Raw genomic sequence first — 26,357 nt, forward strand, 5'->3', positions numbered from 1 at the left:
TTCAAGAAACAACTGTTTGGTTTATTATTTCAGGAAACCATGAATACAGCATGGAGAGAAACCACACACATACACGCATGCTTTTCTTTCTCAGCAAACCTGATTCCCTGTGCACCCGGCTGATGCAGTCCCAGGAAATCAGAGTATTTCAAGTAACAAAAACTAAACACCTCAGATAACAGAGGCAGCATAAGTATCTCACTGCCGAGGCAGCTGACCCCTAAAATAACAGGACAAAGCAAAGAAAATCCGACGTGGTGTATGATGCAGATCCTGAGCAGCCACCTGCAGATCCTCAGTCTGAACAAAACGCAATAGAAAACAAGGAAATGGTCATGTATTTCTAACCAAATATATTTTACTTTTCCAGTATAAAGAAGCTCCAGCTTGGATCTTCTACATGGGAATGTTCACCTTTATATACAGATGTAATCTACAGAGGCACTGACTGTGTACATACATTACTGATCCTGAGTTCCATCCTGTATTATACTCCAGAGCTGCACTCACTATTCTGCTGGCAAGGTCAGTGTGTACACACATTACATTACTGAGCCTACGTTATATCGTGTATTACACTCCAGAGCTGCACTCACTATTCTGCTAATAGGGTCACTGTATACATACATTACTGATTCTTAGTTATATTGTGTATTATACTTCAGAGCTGCACTCACTATTCTGCTGGCGGGAGTATAATGCAGGATATATCTCAGGATCAATAATGTACACAGTATATGTACACAGTGACCCCACCAGCAGAATAGTGAGTGCAGCTCTGGAGTATAATACAGGATGGAACTCAGGATTAGTAATGTATGTACAGTGACCCCACCAGCAGAATAGTGAGTGCAGCTCTGGGGTATAATACAGGATGGAACTCAGGATCAGTAATGTATATACACAGTGACCCCACCAGCAGAATAGTGAGTGCAGCTCTGGGGTATAATACAGGATGGAACTCCGGATCAGTAATGTAACGTATGTACACAGTGACCCCACCAGCAGAATAGTGAGTGCAGCTCTGGGGTATAATACAGGATGGAACTCCGGATCAGTAATGTATATACTCCAGCACTTATGTAGACCACACCTGTATATAAAATTATTATAATGTGAACATACCCTTTTAAGAGAACCTGTCACCTTAGTCATGCTGCCTTAGTTGTTTCCAGCAGTCGGTCACCAATTCTCATATGCAGAGCATTAGGGATTTACATACAGGGAAGAGTCAGTGATATTGCTGCCCCCTCTAATGACTGACAGCTCTCTCTCTCTTACACAGCATGTATGTTCTGTATATGTATAGAAGTAGGTGAGAGACCACTGAATACGAGGTGTGTGGCTATGTGGTGCGCCCTTCGCATCAGTAAGCTGACAGGTTCCCTGTAAATGCAGGAAGATCCCTTAATCCTGGTCAGGACATCTGCTGCTCGTAGTTGTGTCTGCATCCTAATCTACTGAACCTAGAAGCCTGAACAATCCACAAATCCCAGATGTGCAGTCTGTCATGGAAAACTAAAAAAATTATTTACAAAGAAAAAAAAAAAGGATTGATGTAAATGATTGGTCTTCTGGTTCAGAGGTCATGTCCAGCGCTGGCTGCTCATACAATGGCGTACTGTGCGTATAACAGTTCTCTGATCTTATAGAAGTCCTCGCAGATGCAGCCCTCTAACCCGATCCGCCCCGTCTCCGTCTGCAAAGGGAGAAAAAGCTCACAATCAGCTGGTCTATGCCAGGTGCAGCAGCTTTACGTGAAGCCTTCACCGCCCCACACACTGTATCTAATGATAACTGGTGGGGGACGACGCAGCACAGAATTAAAGGGATACTCCAGCAAAAAAAGAAATCATTCAAGTCAGCTGGTGTCAGAAAGTTATAGAGATTTGTAGTTTACTTATGTTTAAAAATCTCCAGTCTTCCAGTACTTATCAGCTTCTGTGTGTCCTGCTGGAAGTGGTGTATTCGCTCCAGTCTGACACAGTGATCTCTGCTGCCACCTCTGTCCATGTCAGGAACTGTCCAGAGCAGGAGAGGTTTTCTATAGGGATTTGCTGCTGCTTTGGACAGTTCCTGACATGGACAGAGGTGGCAGCAGAGAGCACTGTGTCAGATTGGAGATTTTCATATGGAAGTAAATTACAAATTTGTATAAAGTTACGACACCAGCTGATCTGTTAGTTTTTTTTTGTGTGTGTGGGGGGGGGGGGGGGGGGCTGTTTTGCAAGAGAATCCCTTTAAATTAGGATAAAAACCTTGTTTTCCAATCAACATAAACCAGACAGCATTTTCCTCCTCACATTTACTACTCACCCTGCGAACAGCAACCACATTGTTGCAGACGAGGACGCCCCCCACAAACTCTGCCTGGATTCCCTCACGCAGAAGGACCTGCTTGAAATCAGATAACCTGGGCTCGTTCATAAATACGGACTGATGTCCAGGAACCTGGGGAGACACAAGACATCTTAGCTGCTATCACAGGCCCCACCATCTTTTATGTCACAGGCCCCACCATCTTATATGTCACAGGCCCCACCATCTTATATGTCACAGGCCCCACCATCTTATATGTCACAGGCCCCACCATCTTATATGTCACAGGCCCCACATATTTTATGTCACAGGGCCCACATCTTTTATGTCACAGGGCCCACATCTTTTATGTCACAGGCCCCACATCTTTTATGTCACAGGCCCCACCATCTTATATGTCACAGGCCCCACATCTTTTATGTCACAGGCCCCACATCTTTTATGTCACAGGCCCCACATCTTTTATGTCACAGGCCCCACCATCTTATCTGACAAGCTCGACATCTTTTAGGGCAGGGATAGGGAAGCTGTGGCTGGTATGGACAACAGAGGACATTGTGGGAGAGAAGGATCAGGCATGTTGAATTTCCTCTGCCTGACCCTTTTCTTCTTGTAGAGATAAGTCACTGCTAGAAGTGTCCGGCAGTGGCTTACCCCCCTCCCTCTCTCCACTCTATGGAAGGATCGGGAGAGATGGCTGAGAGCCACATAAACATTAAGCCGCCACATCAGGCCAGCTTTACATGAACACGGGAACTCTCATGTACCTCATTACTGGGCAGTGGTTCCAGGGTAGGGATGACCTCGCTTTCCTCTGAAAACTCCTTCTCATCATCATCAAAAAGACTCTTGATGGCTTTCTGCTGAGCGACGGCGCTGGAGTCAATGGCCGGTGTATCCACCTGCATTTCAGAGTCCTCAGCGTCTTCTTTTAACTCCCCATCTTCTAAGATAACTCCGGTGTCCACCTTGGACACTCGCATATCCAGGACCCCATCAATCCAGGCCAGCTCCGTGTCTTTTGCTTTGCAGAACTTGAGGGAACTGACAAGGGAGTCTTTTAATCTCACCTGCAGGGAGACGGAAACCAGGCAGGTAAATAAGAGGTCACGCAGAAGGAAAGAGGTCTCATGGGCAACTTCCCTTTAAAGAAATAAACTGGCATTTGAGTTTATACTAAATATATATATATATATATATATATATATATATATATATATATATATATATATATATATATATATTTTTATAGCAAGTCTGCAATTTACATTCATTATTTCATTTTTTAGTTCTCATGGAAAACACAGCACTTTTCTTCAAAGAATGTCCTGTGTTTCCCAGGTCATCTGCACTCACAGAGAAAGCAGCTAGGTGATAGATGGAAGCATTAAGCTGGGACACTGAAAAAAAAAACAACAAACACATGAAGTCTGACCTGTACAATTAGCACAAGCCTTCAGGAGACTGGACCTGGATACAGTAAGTATAGCTGTTATATAGCAGTCAGGAGACTGGACCTGGATACAGTAAGTATAGCTGTTATATAGCAGTCAGGAGACTGGACCTGGATACAGTAAGTATAGCTGTTATATAGCAGTCAGGAGACTGGACCTGGATACAGTAAGTATAGCTGTTATATAGCAGTCAGGAGACTGGACCTGGATACAGTAAGTATAGCTGTTATATAGCTGCCTTCAGGAGACTGGACCTGGATACAGTAAGTATAGCTGTTATATAGCAGTCAGGAGACTGAACCTGGATACAGTAGGTATAGCTGTTATATAGCAGTCAGGAGACTGGACCTGGATACAGTAGGTATAGCTGTTATATAGCAGCCTTCAAGACACTGGACCTGGATACAGTAAGTATAGCTGTTATACAGCAGCCTTCAGGAGACTGGACCTGGATACAGTAAGTATAGCTGTTATATAGCTGCCTTCAGGAGACTGGACCTGGATACAGTAGGTATAGCTGTTATATAGCAGCCTTCAAGACACTGGACCTGGATACAGTAAGTATAGCTGTTATACAGCAGCCTTCAGGAGACTGGACCTGGATACAGTAAGTATAGCTGTTATATAGCAGCCTTCAGGAGACTGGACCTGGATACAGTAAGTATAGCTGTTATATAGCAGCCTTCAGGAGACTGGACCTGGATACAGTAAGTATAGCTGTTATATAGCAGCCTTCAGGAGACTGGTTCAGGGAAGACCTGCACGTGGTACATGAGGCAATATGGTTTGGCCAAATTATATACTAACTTCTGATGTAGGTTTTAAATGTAGCTGAATAAGCTTTCGTGTCAGCCATGGGTGCGATGTGCAGCCATTTCTGTCTTTTTGGCTTGTGCTTCTGCAGACTGGACCTGGATGTATAGCTTTGTTTTACAGCATGATAAAATAAAAAAAAACAAAAAAAACAACAACAAATGTATATTGCAAACATGCTTTATATCACATCTACTATTGATTAGATTCTGCACGTTATAGTGACAGGTACACTTTAAAGGGAACCAATCACACTAAAATTGGCCATAAAGCTGAGGAAAAGTGCTGGTACATCAGCCAGCACGCTTCCTAAACATCGCCCTGTACCCTCCGTCCCATGTACACACAGCCCGCAAAGATAGTTTAATAGTCTCCCGCGCTCTATGTAAATTACCTTGCAAGTAGTCACGGTGGGCGGGTGGCTGGTCAAGTAGTCACGGTGGGCAGGGGCTTCTTCAAGTAGTCACTGGGTCCTGGGCCGGCTCAGACGCTGTAATCACGCCCCTCTGGGCGTGTTGGAAAGCGGCGCCTGGTGGCGTCACTCGGGGTGGCCTGGTGGCGTACCTTACTATACTGCAGTACAGCAACATCTTCTCCGGCTGCACTGCGCATGCGCAGCATAGTAAAGACGTCGACGTGGCCGACGTGCAATGCCTGCCCCCCGAGTGACGCCACCAGGCGCCGCTTTCCCACATGCCCAGAGGGGCGTAATTACTGCGCCGGAGCCGGCCCAGGACACAGTGACTACTTGAAGAAGTCCCCGCCCACCGTGACTACTTGCATGATAATTTACATAGAGCGCGGGAGACTATTAAACTAACTTTGCGGGCTGTATGTACATGGGACGGAGGGTACAGGGGGATGTTTAGGAAGCGTGCTGGCTGATGTACCAGCACGTTTCCTTAGCTTTATGGCCAATTTTAGTGTGATTGGTTCCCTTTAACATACAGTATATATCATGGTAGGCGGCAAGAGGAGCACCTGCCATGTTCCGTGTGTGCCCCCCCCGCCCGCTACCGACCACCCGCTCACTGTACTCCTAAGTTTTGCCAGACTCCTTAACATGATCAAACCAATGACGTCCATGGATAGGGGTTAACGCGTCAGGTTACCTGATAGATGTGAGTCTCACTAGTTGCATCCACTGTCTCGTGAAGTTTCGGAGTGTAAACTTTAATATCTTTGCCTCCAAATGCCCGGCAAGCCTCGGCAAGGTCCTGGCTTGCTTTCGGCGGCCCATGGATGATTATCAGCTGTCGAGGCTTCATCTGATTGATGATCTTCTTGATGGAGTCCCCATCAGACCGGCCCTCGTAATCGATGTATGTAACCCTCGCCCTAGTGGAAAACACAAAGATATACTTAAAGGGGCATGCACATCCAATAGTAATAGTAATAAAAGGTTTTATTAATATAGCGCCAACATATCTAACAGTACGTTACAATTCTGGGGGTACTGGGGATGACAATCAGCATTATAAGCTACACAAGCAGCGGCATCTGAGATAAATATATACTGTACTATATAGAACAGGGAAGATTTCTGAGCTGCTTTCTTTTCTCGGAGACCAGCCGGCAGTGCCAAGTCAGTATGAGAGGGGGAGGGCGGAGGAGATACAGCTTCTAAAGACCCCAGAAGAGGGAGGGGGAGAGAGCAGCTTCAAAGGGAACCTCCAGCTCCACAGGCAGACACCGAGGAGAAAGTAGGTCTTCGAAATATGAGGCAATGCAGAAATGAACAGCTCCACAGCTTCCCCCTCTGTGTGCCTGGATACATAACTAAATAATAGATTTATATTATATCAGCGGGTAAGAATGGAAGCCAATGTGTCAGCAGCAAATCACCATTGCAGAATACTGATACTTCTCTCAATAACACAATTCTCAATACTATATTAGGAGGCTTCTTAATATTTTTTTTTTATACTTTTTAACATTCCTAAGCAATCATTTGCCTCCATATAGTATTGAGCTATTAGAAGGACACTGTATTGGTAATACCCTGCCATAGGTAGATCAACAGCAGATCTGCCACAGCAGGCCCCAAGGTCTAGGCAAGGCCTGGGGCTACTGTGACACACGTATGACACCGCCTGCCCCAGTGAACGTAAAAGACTGAAGCCGTGCGCTGGACCCAGGCTTCGGTTCAAAAAAGGACCGCACCACCAGCAATCCCTATGCCAAACCATTAAAGGTGCAAAACTCAAAGCGATGTAACTAATGTAGGGCTGGGCGATTAAATCTAATTTATTTGATTAATTTGCCCAGAACATTAAAAATCGATAAGATTTTTTGTGAAAATGGTAAATTTGATGTTCTCAAAAAATAATTGCCATCAGCGCAGTGAGGTGCAAGGCAAGCGGCGCAATGTCGAACGGGTAGGCCAGAGAGGGGCAGTTTGTGGTGTGTTGGCAGGTCGGAGAGGGGCGATGCAGTACTGGTAGCCTCCAGCCGCTTAACAGAGCCGTTGCTGACCTGCCCCCGCCCCTTACACAGTGTCCTGCTCCCCTCCCGGCCACATACACAGGTCCCCGTTCTCTGGAGGAGGCCGCAAGAACTGTAGAATAGGGCGGTAGCCATGCTGCAGGTACTGGCGGTGTACAGCGGGATCAGGGGGTGGCCGGGAGGGGAACGTGTATGCCGGGGTGAGAGGAGGAGGATGGATATGCCCTCCTTCCTCAATCACCCCCCTCTATACCTGTATACCTCCAGTACTAAATCTCTCATCTATATTTGTGCTACTACTACTACACCCCTTACCTATACTTCCACTGATGCACCCTTCATCTTTACCTGTACTTCTACTACTACTACAACCCTTATCCACTATACCTCCACTACTACATCATACCTAGATGGAGGCACAATGAAGATCTCCTATACTATATGGGGACACAGAGTGGCACGTTTGGGAAACCTACTTCGGGCCGATTCACAGTGAGTAAACACGGCGCAATCCAGCCGTGCTCAGTGTGCTGCTTTGAGTGAACGGGAGAGAGCGCGCGCCTGCCCACTGCCGCCGCTCTCCGCTCAAAGAATGAACATGGAACACAGGGGGGAGCACTTGTCTACTACATGGGAGCACAGGGGGAGCTTTGTTACACTGGGAAGCAATACAGTTGTCTGATATGTCACTAAAATAGTATCTGAGGCTGCAAGGAGAAAAATGTTCTGTTTATTTAGCAAAAAAAGAAAAAAAAATGATATTTAAAATAAAGAATTGATCAAAAATTGTAAAAAAGCAAGATGTTATTTTTTGGCCATATGGCCCCACCCTAACCTGATGGAAGATTCCTTTCAACTGCTGTGATCACTACTGATCATAGTATTTAAACAGAGTAATGACTGATGCCAGTTTTTACAGATAGCAGCCGGCACTCGCTGGGTATTGGGGGGTGGCACACTCACCTGAGCTGCTGTACATGTAAACGGGTTATGGAAGGAGGTGAGCCGAGTGTTGTGTTGGCAGAGAAGGGCGACAGAGACCATGAGAGGCGCTGGGTAAGTAACCCACCATGTTCTCTGGAGTGTGAAGGATCTAATGTTAGGCTGAGCAATAGCGTGGCAAAACAGAGTAATGAGAACCAGGAAACATCACGATTCTCTCCAGCTCACTTAAAATGCAATCTTTTATTCATATATTAAAAGGCCGACGCGTTTCGGGCTGGCTTGCCCTTAGTCATGGCTCTGTTTACTCAGGTAAGAAAACGACTCACAAATATGGAGACCGCCACCCAAGAATGGTAATTATTGGAGACTATCATAGTCCATTCCCCATAGTGTTAAATCAATAACGGCGTGTGTTGCCATAATGAAAACCAGGAAAAGCTGGTATCAAATTGTTTGTTCCCTCCTAAAAGTTTAAAACCGAATGACAAATTCCACATACAGTGGTACCTTGGTTTAAGAGTAACTTGATTTAAGAGCGTTTTGGTTTAAGAGCTCACAGTTTTTCAAAATTGTGACTTGGTTTAAGAGCATTGCTTTGGTGTAAGAGCTCCCTGTACTGGGTGGGATCGCGAGTGGAGGAGGGGTATGGCCTGCATAGCGGGGTCTACAGCCCTGTACTCTGACCCACAAAGTCTCCCTCCTCTTCCAAATTATAGCAGATCCACTTCAGGCTGGGGCTTACATCAGGGGACAGGACTGTGGGGGGTAATCTCTCCATAGCTGTAACCCCTCTCTCCCCGGACAGAGAGTGCTGCATGTATGTGCCCACATCTGCCCTGCTCATTCCTTCATGCTCCCTGCAGTCTCTGTCCGCCCTTGTGTTTCCCATCCTCTCCATTACTGTACAATAACTTATAATATTACATATTCTGCTGTTTCTGAATGTTTGTTTCATTAGTTTTACATGTTTTCTTATGAAAAAATTTGCTTTGGTTTAAGAGTGGATTTGGATTACAAGCGCCGCCACGAAACGGATTATACTCGGAATCCAAGGCACCACTGTACTGTGAATCTCTAGTTAGACAGCTGTTGCTCAAGGAAACACATGGCATCTTTTATTCTCTTATGCAGTCAGAGGCTTCCCAAAACCCTATAGTGCTGAGGTCTGTACCGTCTCCTCAGTCCCCCTGCCATCCCCTTTCTCTGCTCACGGATGACTGTCAGGAACAGAGACAGAAACAACTCAGACTCTTTTACTCTACATGTCTTTGTTTCGATCTCATAAAAGGATACTATGTAGCAAAACGCAGCATGTGCATATCCAATTCCTTTTTATTCGTTTTATACGCAATGTATGTGTAACATACTGGAACACCTTGGAGACATCCTTAGAGCAACACTGTATCTCGAGATCAATCCACTGCGATGGGCCCCGGACGTTGGGAGCATCCCAGACCAAGGATGCTCGAGCCAGCTACTCCATTGCATGTACCTCCCAAAGATGTGATATACATCAAGCCTAAGTGGCTATAAAGCTAGAGTCCACTGCTATTCTACTGGTGTCACCTCACCTTTGTTCCAAAGGATTACACGGGGCACTGACCTCTTTCCGTTTTTCCACTTTTTTCTCTTGTCACTACGTTCTGGAAGCACAAACTGATATATGACAGGTACCATGTGTATCCTTAACCTAACAGCGTGTAACACTTTGGAACCTAAATTGAAGCTGACAGACTCAATTTAACAGTGGAGACAGCAAACAATTGTTTCCACATGGCCATAGTGTTATCTATGCCTATATATAAGGACTGCAGCCCCCTGTATTGAAGCAATGGCCTAAAACATCATGAAAATCCACTCACTTAATCTCCATTGCCTCTGTTGTGGAGACACATTTGGTCGGCACATCTGATAAATCTTGGTCCATAGGTTCCTCCCCGTTGGTCAGTCCAGATTCCAGCTTGTTCTTTTCTTCCTCTGTTGCTTGGAGTTCTGGAACTAAGAAGTCTTCAGGCCTTATGGAAAAACATTGAAATAATGAGATTAAGCGGAATACAGAGCAGTCCCAATGACACCGGCAGGGCGCCCCAGGTCACTTACTTTATGATTTCACCATATTCGTCCCACTTTATTCGTTCCTCGGGGGCAGGAAACATGGGGTGAGACTTTTTGGCCTGTTTAAAGAAGCTGCCTTTCCTGCTGCCCTCGTTCTTCATCATCAGGTCGTGCTTGGTCTTGTGGGTCATGGGCTGGTCAATGTCTTCTTCTGCGTCGCTTTCGTCACTGGAATCAATATCGACTCTAGAAAACAGAGATGAGTGTGACATATAGAGGGCGATGTCTGAACCCCAAATTCACACACCCCAGAAGCAGGACGTACTCTTTGGACTGTTCCAGTTTTTTTGCAGCCTCCTTCTTCAGCTTTTCTTTCTCCAGATATTCCTCCAGCTCTCTTCCTTCCAGTTTCACTCGTTTTCTAAGCTAAAAGCAAAATGTACAAGCTCAGATTTATACTCAAGTAAAAAAAAAAAAAAAAAAAAAAATTACAAATCCACTGGTGTCAGAAAGATATTTGTAAATTATTTCTACTACAAAAATCTCCAGTCTTCCAGCACTTCTCAGCTGCTGTATGTACTGCAGGAAGTGGTGTATGCTCTTCAGTCTGACACAGTGCTCTCTGCTGCCACCTCTGTCCATGTCAGGAACTGTCCGGAGCAGCAGCAAATCCCCATAGAAAACCTCTCCTGCTCTGGACAGTTCCTGACATGGACAGAGGTGGCAGCAGAGAGCACTGTGTCAGACTGGAGAGAATCCACCATTTCTGCAGGACATACAGCAGCTGAGAAGTACTAGAAGACTGGAGATTATTTAAGAAAAATAAATACTAAGTCTGTATAACTTTCTGACACCAGCTGATTTGAAGGAGTTTATTTTTTTAGGGACCCCTTTAAAAAGATATTGTCCAGGATTGGTTAAAAAAGGTCCGTTTTTTTCTCTCCAGAAACAGTCACTTCTGCATATTGGCATTTATGGAACAGTATCCAAGCCCCATTCAAGTAAAAGAAGCAAAGCAGCAATGGCAAAAATGGCTCAGGGACAAGAGTGGTGCTGCTTCCAGAAAATACAGCTAACCCAACATTACCTCTATATCTATGATCTTTTCAGTAGGGTTGTCAATCAGGAAGCGGGTAAGAGTCCCAGGGGTGGTCCTGTATGTGAGGATGATTGAGTTTTTGGGGTCTTGGCACCACTGGATAAACAGCTCTCTTGAAAATCCGCACTCAAGGTCCGGCTGGCTAGCCAGTACAACCTTAGGGCTAGGGACACGAGCGAGATCAGCAAAGCCATGACACAGGGACAGGTGACGGAACTGAAAGGGGTTGTTCCTCTTGTCCTCAAAACATCTCATCAGTTTGTCGCTCATCCACTCCACCTGTAACAAGAGAGGATATTTACCACAAGACACTTCAAGCAACTGAGAAATACAAGTGATATAAAGGAGCACACCCTGCAGGGGAAGAACATGACACAGTGACCCCGGGATTATCACAGAGAGCCACACAATTCTTTGTCCGGTCACCTTTCAGCTGCGCCTCACCTGAGACTTTGAGAACTCCACCACATTGTAGCTGACGTTATTAAGGAGGGCTAAAGAATACACCCCAAGGCCAGCATCCTTGGTTCTCCAGATCTGGTCAAGAAGTTGCGCAAGTTCCAGGACTCTACCAGCCGTGTCGACAGAGATTAACACGTTCCCATCTCCTCGCAAGGTCTCCAGCACATTTGCTGTAGAAAAACATGGAGCTGTGTAAAGCTGGTTTACTACGAGACAATCTTACAATCTTAAAGACAACATTACAAATTGCAAATTACAGAATTAAGTGCTATGCTTGACAGGAATATATTGCTATGCTTACAGAACAAGCTATGCTTGACAGGACTACTAGTAGCCACCAAAAAAAAAAAAAAAAATGGAGGAAGAAGTTCATATTTAAGAGACGAGCAATGAAACATTTCAACGTAACTAATGGACACTGGGGAATTCCTTGCAGCATTGTTAGAGGCCTACCTGCTACATTAAAGCCTCCTAATCTTTTCCTGCAGAGCAGCACTCCTGCCTGTGGATGGCGCTTGCAGTGCAGGCCCGTTTAAAGGGGTTATCCAGTTCTACAAAAACATGGCCACTTTATTTCAGAGACAACACGACTCTTGTCTCCAGTTTAGGTGCGGTTTGCAATTAAAAAGGGTTATCCAGTGCTACAAAAACATGGCCACTTTCCCCCTACTGTTGTCTCCAGTTTGGGTGGGGTTTTGAAACTCAGTTCCATTGAAGTGAATGGAGCTTAATTGCAAACTGCACCTGAACTGGAGACAACAGTAGGGGGAAAAGTGGCCATGTTTTTGTAGCGCTGAATAACCCCTTTAAGCTCCATTCACTTCAATAGAACTGAGCAGCAAAACCCCGCCCAAGCTGGAGACAAGAGTGGGGCTGTCTCTGAAGGAAAGTGGCCATGTTTTTGTAGCGCTGGAATACCAATTGAAAGGGGGTCTCAGAACATCTATGTACTAAACACTGGATAAGCGCAACCTGGTGTTACAGGGATTGGCAGTGTTTCAAATAAGGTATGTACTGTACATAAAATCCCTCCTGCTGTGCCCAGGAGCGCTGCTCTAAGTGCTTGTTTTTTTTTTGTTTTTTTGTTCTTGAATAGACCCTCTTCCCCCTCTCTATAAGCATCATTTTTCTGTGTTTGGCTATAAGAAGCCCCTCTCTCATGCTGTGCCACCCTGCCGAACAGTGATCCCATGCATAATATGGACGGGCATGGAGAAGCACAGGTCCACCTTGATGTCGTCCTCTCAGCCTGTGCTACTCAGAATTTGGATGCTGTTATCAACATTCAGCATACAGAGGACAGCACAGTATGGGGGAGCGGCTTGTTATACCAGCTCTACTGACACAGCAGGAGGACTCTATAGAACAGAATATACTATAAAGTGTTCAACCCCCTTCAAGAGCCAAGTACTAGGATACAGAATCTAAACCCTCTGCCATTCACTGTCTGGGGAGCTGCTGCATCGACACTTCTCTTATCTGAGAGTAAATGAGCCAGCGGAGCACACACTTGGCTGCTCCTGCTTTATTTGTTCTCTTTGGGATTTCCAAAAGTTATCTGAGCACTGTCCTTGGCCAATCACAGAGATCCGCAGATCTGTGAATAGGCTGTGATCCATGGTGCAAGAAAATAGGATAAGTCCTAGTGCGGACACGCAATCACGGAACGAGTCAGTGTCATTAATCCAGTTATCTGTGAATTGCGGACAGCACTACGGACGCGTGAACATAGCCTTAGGGTAGCTTCATAAGTACAGGAACCTCAGCGGATTTCATACTGCGAGTTTGCAGCAAAATCCTCTGCAGACCCTGGTAATGTCAAGTTGAATGGGTCACATACCCGCAGCGGAATTTTCTTTACGCTGCCAGTATGTGACCTGGGCCCCTTTAACCCCTGGCTCGGAGCATACATTAACTGCTTGGCGCCACGGCTGTGTGAGGCTCCCGACTCCCTTCGCTCCCCTTCAGCCAATCAGAAGCCGTTAGCGTCACACACAGCCGCGGCACTAAGCGGGTAATGTATGCTCCGGGCTGGGGGCTACGGGGGTTAAAGGGGCCGGGTTACATATCTGCAGTGGAATGAAAATTCCGCTACGGATATGTAACCCCATAGACCTTCACACTACCAGGATCCGCAGCGCATTTCGCTGCAAACTCGCAGCGTGATATCCGCTGCGGTTCCGGTATGTGTGAAGCTACCCTTAAAGTGCAGCAGAGATTCTGAAATCCACACTTCATACTCACTCAGCAGCTGTTCATCTCGCTGTTTTCTTCTGGGCTGGACGTATGTGGCATTAAAGCAGTCAGTGATGAGCAGGGACGGACGGCTGATCATCTCCAAAGAGCAACCATTCAAATGTCTGAGGAAGAAACAGGACATAGAAGCTCTTTTAATACACAGCGACAAGAGAGAAGACAGAAAGCCCCCCCCCCCCCATCAGTTACACACTTACATCTCTCTCTTGTGATTAAAGTCCACGGCATACACAATCTCTTCCTCTCCGTCCTTGACAATTTTCCATATGGTTCCTCCAATCATGTGACCAGCCGGTAACGGAGTGATAGACAAGCCATGACCTTTACCTGAAAGAAGAAAAAAAAACTGTTGGCAAATTATTATTTACATCATTATTTCTTACACTTATTACTAAAGGGGCACTCCGGAGGATTCTTTTTTTTATATTTCAAATCAACTAGTGGCATAAAGTTATACAGATTTGTAATTTACTTTACTATTTAAAAATCTTCCAGAACTTATCAGCTGCTGTATGTCCTGCAGGAAGTGGTGTATTCTGGTGTAGTCTGACACAGTGCTCTCTGCTGCCACCTCTGTCCATGTCAGGAACTGTCCAGAGCAGCAGCAAATCACTATAGAAAACCTCTCCTGCTCTGGACAGTTTCTGACATGGACAGAGGTGGCAGCAGAGAGCACTAAGTCAGAATGGAGAAAATACAGCACTTCATGCAGGACATACAGCAGCTGATAAGTAATGGAAGACTGGAGATTTTTATATAGAAGTAAATTACAAATCTGTATAACTTTCTGACACCAGTTCATCTGAAAGAAAAAAAAACCTCCAGAGTACCCCTTTAATATGACAGGCAACCCCCAACCAGCCCCTGTAAGAAACACCTTTAAATTGTCCCTGTCACTGATTGACTTCAGTGGGTATCACCACTGACATGTAATAAAATAGTTAAAAGTAAAAGGCTGAAAACCAAAATGTCACCTTTCAAATGTACAATCTGGGAGAATTTTAGTTGCTGTATTTTATCGAAAGCGGAGTCCACATCGTCCAGAGTGTACAGGTTGAAATCCTCTGTGTTGTGCCGAGACTGAAAGAAAAGATTGTGGTTGTCAATTGCACATTGTCAGCTGAGGAGATGGTAGAGATGGCGAGCAGTGCAGACAGGTTACACACCTGGTAGAGATCGTACATGAACATCTGACCCATCTTGTACACAGGGATGGTGGCGTAGATGGCACAGTTTAAGCCCAGTTTACCAACTGCATAAGGGAGCGCTCCGAGATGAAGGGCATCTGGATGAGAGAGGAGGACGGCATCGATTTGATGGATGTATCTAGAAATAAAGGAGAGATAAAAACAAATTCAGTAGGATGGAAGTCACCGAAAAACACTTCACTGGCTTTACCCAAGAAGCTTAAAGTGACACTGTCCCCGTTTCTGCATTATGACTTTCTAAGGGGTAAATTTAGCAGTTTTCATATCTTATTCTATATCCTACATCAAGGTGCTTGTTCCAGTAAAAAGTGACCTTTTATCACCTGTGGATTGTGCTATCTGGGCAGGGCTTCACGAGCAAATCGCCACTTAGCCCCGCCCACAACTCCACCGTTGGCCCCATAGGTATGGGCTGACCTAGAGGGGGTGGGGCCTAGACCTTTAGACTGGCCTGTTCCAATGGCCGTCAAGGGGCAGGGCCTATGCAACAATGAGGGCACTGGGGCGGGGCCAACAGTGTTGTTGTGGGCAGGGCTAAATGGCACTTTGGCAGTGAAGCCCTGCCTGGATAAGGCAATCCGCAGATGATAAAATATCACTTTTTACTGGTACAAGCACCATAACGTATGATATAAAATAAGGTATGAAAACTGCAACATTTACCCATTACACCTGGGTAGCGGAGTCATAATGCAGAAAGGGGGGGCGGGGCCAAAAAGTCGCTGAAATTGTAACACGAGCCGAGTACCAGACAAGGGAGCTTTTCTAGGTTACAATTATATTGACCCATATAAACGTCCTTATAGGCACTGGAAGAGCGCGGCTGAGCGTTTCGTTCTCTGCAATCTCCATCCTGCCTCATGTAACAAGCTCCAGCATAAGTCTATAAAGCCACAGTATGCAGCAAGATGGAGGCCAGAGCCTCTCATTTCCTCCGGCTGTATCTAGCGATCAGTGAGGTTATGGACACTCCCGATACGTCCAATGTTTTCATCTATTTATAATAATAATACGGACACTTTCATACAGTTCTGCAACTTTGTCTGCAGCTCTATCTACTGGCCAATACTGGAACAGATTTATCACTCAGAGACAAAGGTCCATTTATACGGCCTATGATCAGGTGGGAGGAAGCATCACTGCTCAAACCTTCCAATCATCGGCTCATCGCATCTTTTGCGCATTAAAATCATCATTAGCCGCCCGCACATCTTCCCATGTACACGAAAATGTGCAACTATAAGGTAATAAGCCACATAAACATTCCAGAAACTATTCATGCAGCCAAACCTTGTAAATGTTCTAGAACTCAGGATCAGTAATGTAATATATTTACACAGTGACCCCACCAGCAGAATAGTGAGTGCAGCTCTGGAGTATAATACAGGATGGAACTCAGGATCAGTAATGTATGTACACAGTGACCCCACCAGCAGAATAGTGAGTGCAGCTCTGGAGTATAATACAGGATGGAACTCATGATCAGTAATGTAATGTATGTACACAGTGACCCACCAGCAGAATAGTGAGTGCAGCTCTGGAGTATAATACAGGATGGAACTCAGGATCAGTAATGTATGTACACAGTGACCCACCAGCAGAATAGTGAGTGCAGCTCTGGGATATAATACAGGATATAACTCAGGATCAGTAATGTAATGTATGTACACAGTGACCCCAGCAGCAGAATAGTGAGTGCAGCTCTGGAGTATACATTACTGATCCTGAGTTACATCCTGTATTATACTCCAGAGCTGCACTCACTACTCTGCTGGTGAGGTCACTGTGTACATACATTACTGATCCTGAGTTACATCCTGTATTAATGTATGTACACAGTGACCCCACCAGCAGAATAGTGAGCGCAGCTCTGGGGTATAATACAGGATGTAACTCAGAATCAGTAATGTAATGTATGTACACAGTGACCCCACCAGCAGAATAGTGAGTGCAGCTCTGGGATATAATACAGGATATAACTCAGGATCAGTAATGTAATGTATGTACACAGTGACCCCAGCAGCAGAATAGTGAGTGCAGCTCTGGAGTATACATTACTGATCCTGAGTTACATCCTGTATTATACTCCAGAGCTGCACTCACTACTCTGCTGGTGAGGTCACTGTGTACATACATTACTGATCCTGAGTTACATCCTGTATTAATGTATGTACACAGTGACCCCACCAGCAGAATAGTGAGCGCAGCTCTGGGGTATAATACAGGATGTAACTCAGAATCAGTAATGTAATGTATGTACACAGTGACCCCAGCAGCAGAATAGTGAGTGCAGTTCTGGGATATATTACGGGATGTAACTCAGGATCAGTTATGTAATATATAGTGACTCTCCCCCCACTAGTGGATTTATCACAAAACATTTCATGATACAAGACACAACTTCCATACTTTTTAATGGCTTCTATAATATCCATGGAGAAGTTCTCGTCCCAACCACAATCGAGGAGAAATCGAAACTCATCGACCTGCAGCAGGTAGCAGAGCGCGGATTCCTCCTGTGCTCCGGAGAGCGTCGTCAGCTTAATGATAGACGTCATCCTCCCGGATCCTGGAAATCCATAAAAAAGGAAATGTCAGGTGAAGCGTCATAGTCAGAAGTACAGAGCACAGGACCATCTAGGCCCACCCGCCCCTCATACCGACTCCAGGCGTGTTACACCAGCAGGTAGAGGATACAGGCTAAATACAGTGACTGCAGGAGTGTTACATCAGCAGGTAGAGGATACAGGCTGTATACAGAGCACAGGACCATCTAACCCCACCCGCCCCTCATACCGACTCCATGAGTATTACACCAGCAGGTAGAGAATACAGGCTGTATACAGTGACTCCGCCAGGTACAGGCTGTATACAGTGACTCCGCCAGGTACAGGCTGTATACAGTGACTCCGCCAGGTACAGGCTGTATACAGTGACTCCGCCAGGTACAGGCTGTATACAGTGACTCCGCCAGGTACAGGCTGTATACAGTGACTCCGCCAGGTAGTGATGTCACGATACCAAAATTTTGAGTTCGATACCGATACTAACTTTTTTATTTTGATACTCAATACCGGTTCGATACTTAGTAAAGTATAAAAAAAAAACAAAAAAAACACAGGGGTAGAAATATAGTCACTAGTCATTATCATTAATACAATTCTGCTCTTCCAAATAGCCTGATCACTAAAACAGCTCTGCTATACCAAGCGATAAGACAGCTCTGCTGCACCACCCACCACTAAGACAGCTCTGCTGCACCACCCATCACTAAGACAGCTCTGCTGCACCACCCACCACTAAGACAGCTCTGCTGCACCACCCACCACTAAGACAGCTCTGCTGCACCACCCACCACTAAGACAGCTCTGCTGCACCACCCACCACTAAGACAGCTCTGCTGCACCACCCACCACTAAGACAGCTCTGCTGCACCACCCACCACTAAGACAGCTCTGCTGCACCACCCATCACTAAGACAGCTCTGCTGCACCAGTTACCAAGATTGCGGAGGAAGAGAAGGGGAGGTTACACAGGATCCCACACACTACAGCCGATCTTATCTGCTCCTCTCAGCCCCGGCCACCTCCCCCACCTGCCAGCCGGCTGGATCCTCACATGTGCTGCACTTCCCCCGGCCTCCTCTCCCGGATCTCACAGACCCCCGCTCTCCCTCTTCATCCTCCCCACCTCCAGCCTTCTCCGTCCTCCTCTCTCCGTGACCTCCCTCTCTCCCTCTCCAGCCGCTCTCCTCTGTGCAGCTCCGGCTTCTCTCCCGGACATCCCGCTCTCCCTCCAGCCTTCTCCTCCGTCCTCTCTCCCGGACATCCCGCTCTCCCTCCAGCCTTCTCCTCCGTCCTCTCTCCCGGACATCCCGCTCTCCCTCTCCGTACTCCTCTCTCCCACTCTCCCTTCTGCTCCGTCCTCTCTCCCGGACCTCCAGCTCTCCCTCCAGCCTTCTCCTCCGTCCTCTCTCCTGGACCTCCCGCTCTCCCTCCAGCCTTCTCCTCCGTCCTCTCTCCTGGACATCCCGCTCTCCCTCCAGCCTTCTCCTCCGTCCTCTCTCCCGGACATCCCGCTCTCCCTCTCCTCCGTCCTCTCTCCCGGACCTCCCGCTCTCCCTCCAGCCTTCTGCTCCGTCCTCTCTCCCTGACCTCCCGCTCTCCCTCCAGCCTTCTGCTCCGTCCTCTCTCCCGGACCTCCCGCTCTCCCTCCAGCCTTCTCCTCCGTCCTCCTCTCCCGCTCTCCCTCTCCAGCCGCTCTCCTCCGTGCAGCTCCGGCTCCTCTGCATAAATCTTCTCTCTGATAACAGAGTCTGGCGGAGCCGGACTCTGTTATCAGAGAGACACCAGCAGCGGGGGTCTGTTACACACAGTAGCCGACCCCCGCTGTATATGGAGCGGGCTCAGGAGGGGTCAGATGCCGCTGTCAGTGTGACAGTGGCATCTATATACTTAAATAGCCATCACTAGCAATAGCTAAGTGCCGGCTATTTGAAATTGGCGCCAATGGGAGCGGAGGGAGGGAGAGCAGAGGAGGAGACTGCAGGGGGCAGGGGGAGGCACATCGAGAACACGGCCGGCGCTCAGCTAGCCGCCCACCGTGTTCTCAGCTTAACTTAAAGTTTCGATACCAGGAAATCCTGGTATCGAACCGTTTTTTTGCCCGAAATATCGATAGTAATATCGATATTTCGGTGCATCGTGCATCCCTACCGCCAGGTACAGGCTGTATACAGTGACTCCGCCAGGTACAGGCTGTATACAGTGACTCCGCCAGGTACAGGCTGTATACAGTGACTCCGCCAGGTACAGGCTGTATACAGTGACTCCGCCAGGTACAGGCTGTATACAGTGACTCCGCCAGGTACAGGCTGTATACAGTGACTCCGCCAGGTACAGGCTGTATACAGTGACTCCGCCAGGTACAGGCTGTATACAGTGACTCCGCCAGGTACAGGCTGTATACAGTGACTCCGCCAGGTACAGGCTGTATACAGTGACTCCGCCAGGTACAGGCTGTATACAGTGACTCCGCCAGGTACAGGCTGTATACAGAGTGGGTGTGAGGCCCCTGCACCGCTGTATACAGTGACTCCGCCAGGTACAGGCTGTACAGTGACTCCGCCAGGTACAGGCTGTATACAGAGTGGGTGTGAGGCCCCTGCACCGCTGTATACGGCGACTCCGCCAGGTACAGGCTGTATACGGCGACTCCGCCAGGTACAGGCTGTATACGGCGACTCCGCCAGGTACAGGCTGTATACGGCGACTCCGCCAGGTACAGGCTGTATACGGCGACTCCGCCAGGTACAGGCTGTATACGGCGACTCCGCCAGGTACAGGCTGTATACGGCGACTCCGCCAGGTACAGGCTGTATACGGCGACTCCGCCAGGTACAGGCTGTATACGGCGACTCCGCCAGGTACAGGCTGTATACGGCGACTCCGCCAGGTACAGGCTGTATACGGCGACTCCGCCAGGTACAGGCTGTATACGGCGACTCCGCCAGGTACAGGCTGTATACGGCGACTCCGCCAGGTACAGGCTGTATACGGCGACTCCGCCAGGTACAGGCTGTATACGGCGACTCCGCCAGGTACAGGCTGTATACGGCGACTCCGCCAGGTACAGGCTGTATACGGCGACTCCGCCAGGTACAGGCTGTATACGGCGACTCCGCCAGGTACAGGCTGTATACGGCGACTCCGCCAGGTACAGGCTGTATACGGCGACTCCGCCAGGTACAGGCTGTATACGGCGACTCCGCCAGGTACAGGCTGTATACGGCGACTCCGCCAGGTACAGGCTGTATACGGTGACTCCGCCAGGTACAGGCTGTATACGGTGACTCCGCCAGGTACAGGCTGTATACAGAGTGGGTGTGAGGCCCCTGCACCGCTGTATATGACTGTGTAGACCCCTCTGTGTATGGGCAGTATAAGGGCTTCACCTCTATCCATGTACAATGTCGCCGCCTGCTGTCAGTGTGAGGGTATCTGGCCCCCTGTAGACCCATCCCCAGTATAAGCCGCTGCCCTCAGCTGTGACAGGAATGTAATAGACAGAGGCGGCCATTATCTGCCCCCTGGGCCCTGTTACCATGGTGACATCCTCTCCTGCCCTCAGCGCAGAAACCTCCCGGTCCCAGCTCACCTGTCACACTGACAAGAGCGGAGAATCCCCCCGTGCGGTACCGCAAACCTCAGCCCCCCATACACAGCTTCACAACCTGCGGCCCAGCAACCCGGCTCCCGCCTGCTTCACGTCCTCACTGCGCATGACCGGAACTGATCGCGGAGAGTCCATGTCACAGAGAGGGGGGGGGGGCGTAAAAAGGAAACAGCCCTGAAAGCTGCTGCACGGGGGGCACCGTTCTGTCAGGGGCTCAGGGCGCAGCTTCTCCTGACTATCTCCACTTGTCTCCATAGCCTGAGGGTGAGCGCTGGTAACCGTCTGGTACAGTCCTCCCCCCATCTGGGCTTTGTAGTGGTCTCGTCCTATAGAGTCTCCACCCTATCACTGTGATTCTATTTACAAGAGGGTTAAAGGGATTGTCCAGCGAAAATCTTTTTCTTTCCAATTAACTGGTGTCAGAATTTACTCCTATAAAAAAACAACTCAAGTCTTCCCATTCTTATTAGCTGCTGTATGTCCTGCAGGAAATTTTTTATTTTCAGTCTGACACTGTGCTCTCTGCTGCCATCTCTGGCCGAGACAGGAACTGTCCAGATCAGGAGAGGTTTTCTATGGGGATTGATAGGAAACCGAGACAAAGTTCCTGTCTCAGTCAGCAGAGAGCACTGTGTCACACTAAAAATAAAACATTTCCTGCAGGACATACAGCAGCTGATAAGTATGGGAAGACTTGAGATTTTTTAATAGAAGTAAATTATAAATCTATATAACTTTTTGATATCAGTTTATTGGAAATGAAGATTTTCACTGGACAAGCCCTTTAAAGACCTGTGATGACGTCATGCTCATGTGACCAGCCTCTTGTGTGGGCGGGGCTATGGCCAGGCAGCTGTGTTCCCGGGGTTTCCTGTCAGCATGCACTTGGTGCTGGAGGATGATATTGTTTATCAGATGTTTCTGTGCAGTGGCATATGATCCACAGGAGGCCACCACACTCTGACTGTACTATTATGCGATGTTCTGCAGGGACAGGGGATGTGGCTGTTATGCGATGTTCTGCAGGGACAGGGGATGTGGCTATTATGCGATGTTCTGCAGGGACAGGGGATGTGGCTGTTATGCGATGTTCTGCAGGGACAGGGGATGTGGCTATTATGCGATGTTCTGCAGGTGTGTCTTACCATGATATTCCCCTCCTATTGTGACCATACCCCCTAAGTGTCCCTCTTTTGAGCCAAGTCCCTCTGTCCCTCACGTGTTTCTCTTTGCCCCTCACGTGTCCCTCTTTGCCCCTCTGGTGTCCCTCTTTGCCCCTCAGGTGTCCCTCTTTGCCCCTCACGTGTCCCTCTTTGCCCCTCACGTGTCCCTCTTTGCCCCTCACGTGTCCCTCTTTGCCCTTCAGGTGTCCCTCTTTGCCCCTCAGGTGTCCCTCTTTGCCCCTCAGGTGTCCCTCTTTGCCCCTCAGGTGTCCCTCTTTGCCCCTCAGGTGTCCCTCTTTGCCCCTCAGGTGTCCCTCTTTGCCCCTCAGGTGTCCCTCTTTGCCCCTCTTAGCCCCTCAGGTGTATGTTGCTCTAGAAAGTGCAGATTATTCCGTCATGTGCTGCAAGTTGGATCCTAATAATTGTTATATTCCGATGAGTCATGTGACATTATTGTCCCTGTCACCCATCATGTCACACATGCAGTATATATACAGCCCCATACACACATATCACACATGCAGTATATATACAGCACCATACACACATATCACACATGCAGTATATATACAGCCCCATACACACATATCACACATGCAGTATATATACAGCCCCATACACACATATCACACATGCAGTATATATACAGCCCCATACACACATATCACACATGCAGTATACACTCACCGGCCACTTTATTAGGTACACCTGTCCAACTGCACGTTACCACTTAATTTCTAATCAGCCAATCACATGGCGGCAACTCAGTGCATTTAGGCATGTAGACATGGTCAAGACAATCTCCTGCAGGTCAAACCGAGCATCAGTATGGGGAAGAAAGGTGATTTGAGGCCTTTGAATGTGGCATGGTTGTTGGTGCCAGAAGGGCTGGTCTGAGTATTTCAGAAACTGCTGATCTACTGGGATTTTCACGCACAACCATCTCTAGGGTTTACAGAGAATGGTCCGAAAAAGAAAAACCATCCAGTGAGCGGCCGTTCTGTGGGCGGAAATGCCTTGTTGATGCCAGAGGTCAGAGGAGAATGGGCAGACTGGTTCCAGCTGATAGAAAGGCAACAGTGACTCAAATAGCCAACCGTTACAGCCAAGGTAGGCAGAAGACCATCTCTGAGCGCACAGTACACAGTATGGGCTACAGCAGCAGAAGACCACCCGTTACTAGCATGGTGTACCTAATAAAGTGGCCGGTGAGTGTATATGGCCCCATACACACATCATATCACACATACAGATCATATGGCCCTATACACACATCATATCACACATACAGATCATATGGCCCCACACACATACATGATATCACACATACAGATCATATGGCCCCATACACACATATCACACATACAGATCATATGGCCCCATTCACACATACAGATCATATGGCCCCATACACACATATCACACATACAGATCATATGGGCCCATTCACACATACAGATCATATGGCCCTATACACACATGATATCACACATACAGATCATATGGCCCCATACACACATACAGATGATATGGCCCCATACACACATATCACACATACATATCATATGGCCCCATACACACATATCACACATACAGATCATATGGCCCCATTAACACATACAGATCATATGGCCCCATACACACATATCACACATACAGATCATATGGCCCCATACACACACATATCACACATACAGATCATATGGCCCCATACACACATCATATGGCCCCATACACACATATCACACATACAGATCATATGGCCCCATACACACATATCACACATACAGATCATATGGCCCCATTCACACATACAGATCATATGGCCCCATACACACATATCACACATACAGATCATATGGCCCCATTAACACATACAGATCATATGGCCCCATACACACATACAGATCATATGGCCCCATACACACATACAGATCATATGGCCCCATACACACATATCACACATACAGATCATATGGCCCCATACACACATCATATCACACATACAGATCATATGGCCCCATACACACATCATATCACACATACAGATCATATGGCCCCATACACACATCATATCACACATACAGATCATATGGCCCTATACACACATCATATCACACATACAGATCATATGGCCCCATACACACATCATATGGCCCCATACACACATCATGTCAGGTCCTTCTAGAGTATATAGATGATCCCTGTGCGCTCGCTATATACTGCAGTATAATGCAAGATCCTCTCTGTATATAACACAGGGACAGGTCCTTCTAGAGTATATAGATGATTCACTGCGCTCGCTATATACTGCAGTATAATGGAGGATCCGACCACTAGGGGGCAGAGGCGTCCTTCCTAATGACAGGGAATGGAATATTGGCAGATGGTCTCGTGGACGTTCTTGCTGTGACTTTTTTCTGGCTTCAAAACCACAACTCCCATCATTCCCCGCCAGCAGGAAGGCATAGGATAGGGAGCAGGAAGGCATAGGATAGGGAGCAGGACAGCAGGAAGGCGTAGGATAGGGAGCAGGAAGGCATAGGATAGGGAGCAGGACTGCAGGAAGGCATAGGATAGGGAGCAGGACAGCAGGAAGGCGTAGGATAGGGAGCAGGACTGCAGGAAGGCATAGGATAGGGAGCAGGACAGCAGGAAGGCATAGGATAGGAAGCAGGACAGCAGGAAGGCGTAGGATAGGGAGCAGGACAGCAGGAAGGCATAGGATAGGGAGCAGGACAGCAGGAAGGCATAGGATAGGGAGCAGGACAGCAGGAAGGCATAGGATAGGGAGCAGGAAGGCATAGGATAGGGAGCAGGACAGCAGGAAGGCATAGGATAGGGAGCAGGAAGGCATAGGATAGGGAGCAGGACAGCAGGAAGGCGTAGGATAGGGAGCAGGAAGGCATAGGATAGGGAGCAGGACAGCAGGAAGGCGTAGGATAGGGAGCAGGACAGCAGGAAGGCGTAGGATAGGGAGCAGGACAGCAGGAAGGCGTAGGATAGGGAGCAGGAAGGCATAGGATAGGGAGCAGGACAGCAGGAAGGCATAGGATAGGGAGCAGGACAGCAGGAAGGCATAGGATAGGGGAGCAGGACAGCAGGAAGGCATAGGATAGGGAGCAGGACAGCAGGAAGGCGTAGGATAGGGAGCAGGACAGCAGGAAGGCATAGGATAGGGAGCAGGACAGCAGGAAGGCATAGGATAGGGAGCAGGACAGCAGGAAGGCATAGGATAGGGAGCAGGACAGCAGGAAGGCGTAGGATAGGGAGCAGGACAGCAGGAAGGCATAGGATAGGGAGCAGGACAGCAGGAAGGCGTAGGATAGGGAGCAGGACAGCAGGAAGGCATAGGATAGGGAGCAGGAAGGCATAGGATAGGGAGCAGGACAGCAGGAAGGCATAGGATAGGGAGCAGGACAGCAGGAAGGCATAGGATAGGGAGCAGGAAGGCATAGGATAGGGAGCAGGACAGCAGGAAGGCATAGGATAGGGAGCAGGAAGGCATAGGATAGGGAGCAGGACAGCAGGAAGGCATAGGATAGGGAGCAGGACAGCAGGAAGGCATAGGATAGGGAGCAGGAAGGCATAGGATAGGGAGCAGGACAGCAGGAAGGCGTAGGATAGGGAGCAGGAAGGCATAGGATAGGGAGCAGGACAGCAGGAAGGCATAGGATAGGGAGCAGGACAGCAGGAAGGCATAGGATAGGGAGCAGGACAGCAGGAAGGCATAGGATAGGGAGCAGGAAAGCAGGAAGGCATAGGATAGGGAGCAGGACAGCAGGAAGGCATAGGATAGGGAGCAGGACAGCAGGAAGGCATAGGATAGGGAGCAGGACAGCAGGAAGGCGTAGGATAGGGAGCAGGACAGCAGGAAGGCATAGGATAGGGAGCAGGACAGCAGGAAGGCATAGGATAGGGAGCAGGACAGCAGGAAGGCGTAGGATAGGGAGCAGTACAGCAG

General features: G+C 48.0%; 1 protein-coding gene across 2 annotated transcripts; it reads right to left on the reverse strand.

The window, feature by feature from the left end:
• CPSF2 (cleavage and polyadenylation specific factor 2) lies at window positions 1-21,347 on the reverse strand. Of its 2 annotated transcripts, none has more exons than XM_069950320.1 (15): window positions 21,289-21,347; window positions 17,466-17,625; window positions 15,015-15,174; window positions 14,823-14,928; window positions 14,046-14,175; window positions 13,837-13,952; window positions 11,575-11,762; window positions 11,119-11,409; window positions 10,357-10,457; window positions 10,077-10,277; window positions 9,839-9,991; window positions 5,699-5,924; window positions 3,087-3,389; window positions 2,317-2,451; window positions 1-1,699 (listed from the first exon to the last, which is right to left on the reverse strand). In XM_069950320.1, the coding sequence occupies exons 2-15, from the start codon at window positions 17,612-17,614 to the stop codon at window positions 1,607-1,609; spliced, it is 2,352 nt and encodes a 783-aa protein (XP_069806421.1). In that variant the 5' UTR covers window positions 17,615-17,625; window positions 21,289-21,347; the 3' UTR covers window positions 1-1,606. The 2 variants fall into 2 exon arrangements, with proteins under 2 accessions (XP_069806421.1, XP_069806420.1); XM_069950319.1 differs by having other exon boundaries at window positions 21,213-21,331.
• Window positions 21,348-26,357: the final 5,010 nt, after the last annotated feature.

Source organism: Dendropsophus ebraccatus, chromosome 13 (genome assembly GCF_027789765.1).
Source record: "Dendropsophus ebraccatus isolate aDenEbr1 chromosome 13, aDenEbr1.pat, whole genome shotgun sequence".
Taxonomy (NCBI): domain Eukaryota; kingdom Metazoa; phylum Chordata; class Amphibia; order Anura; family Hylidae; genus Dendropsophus; species Dendropsophus ebraccatus.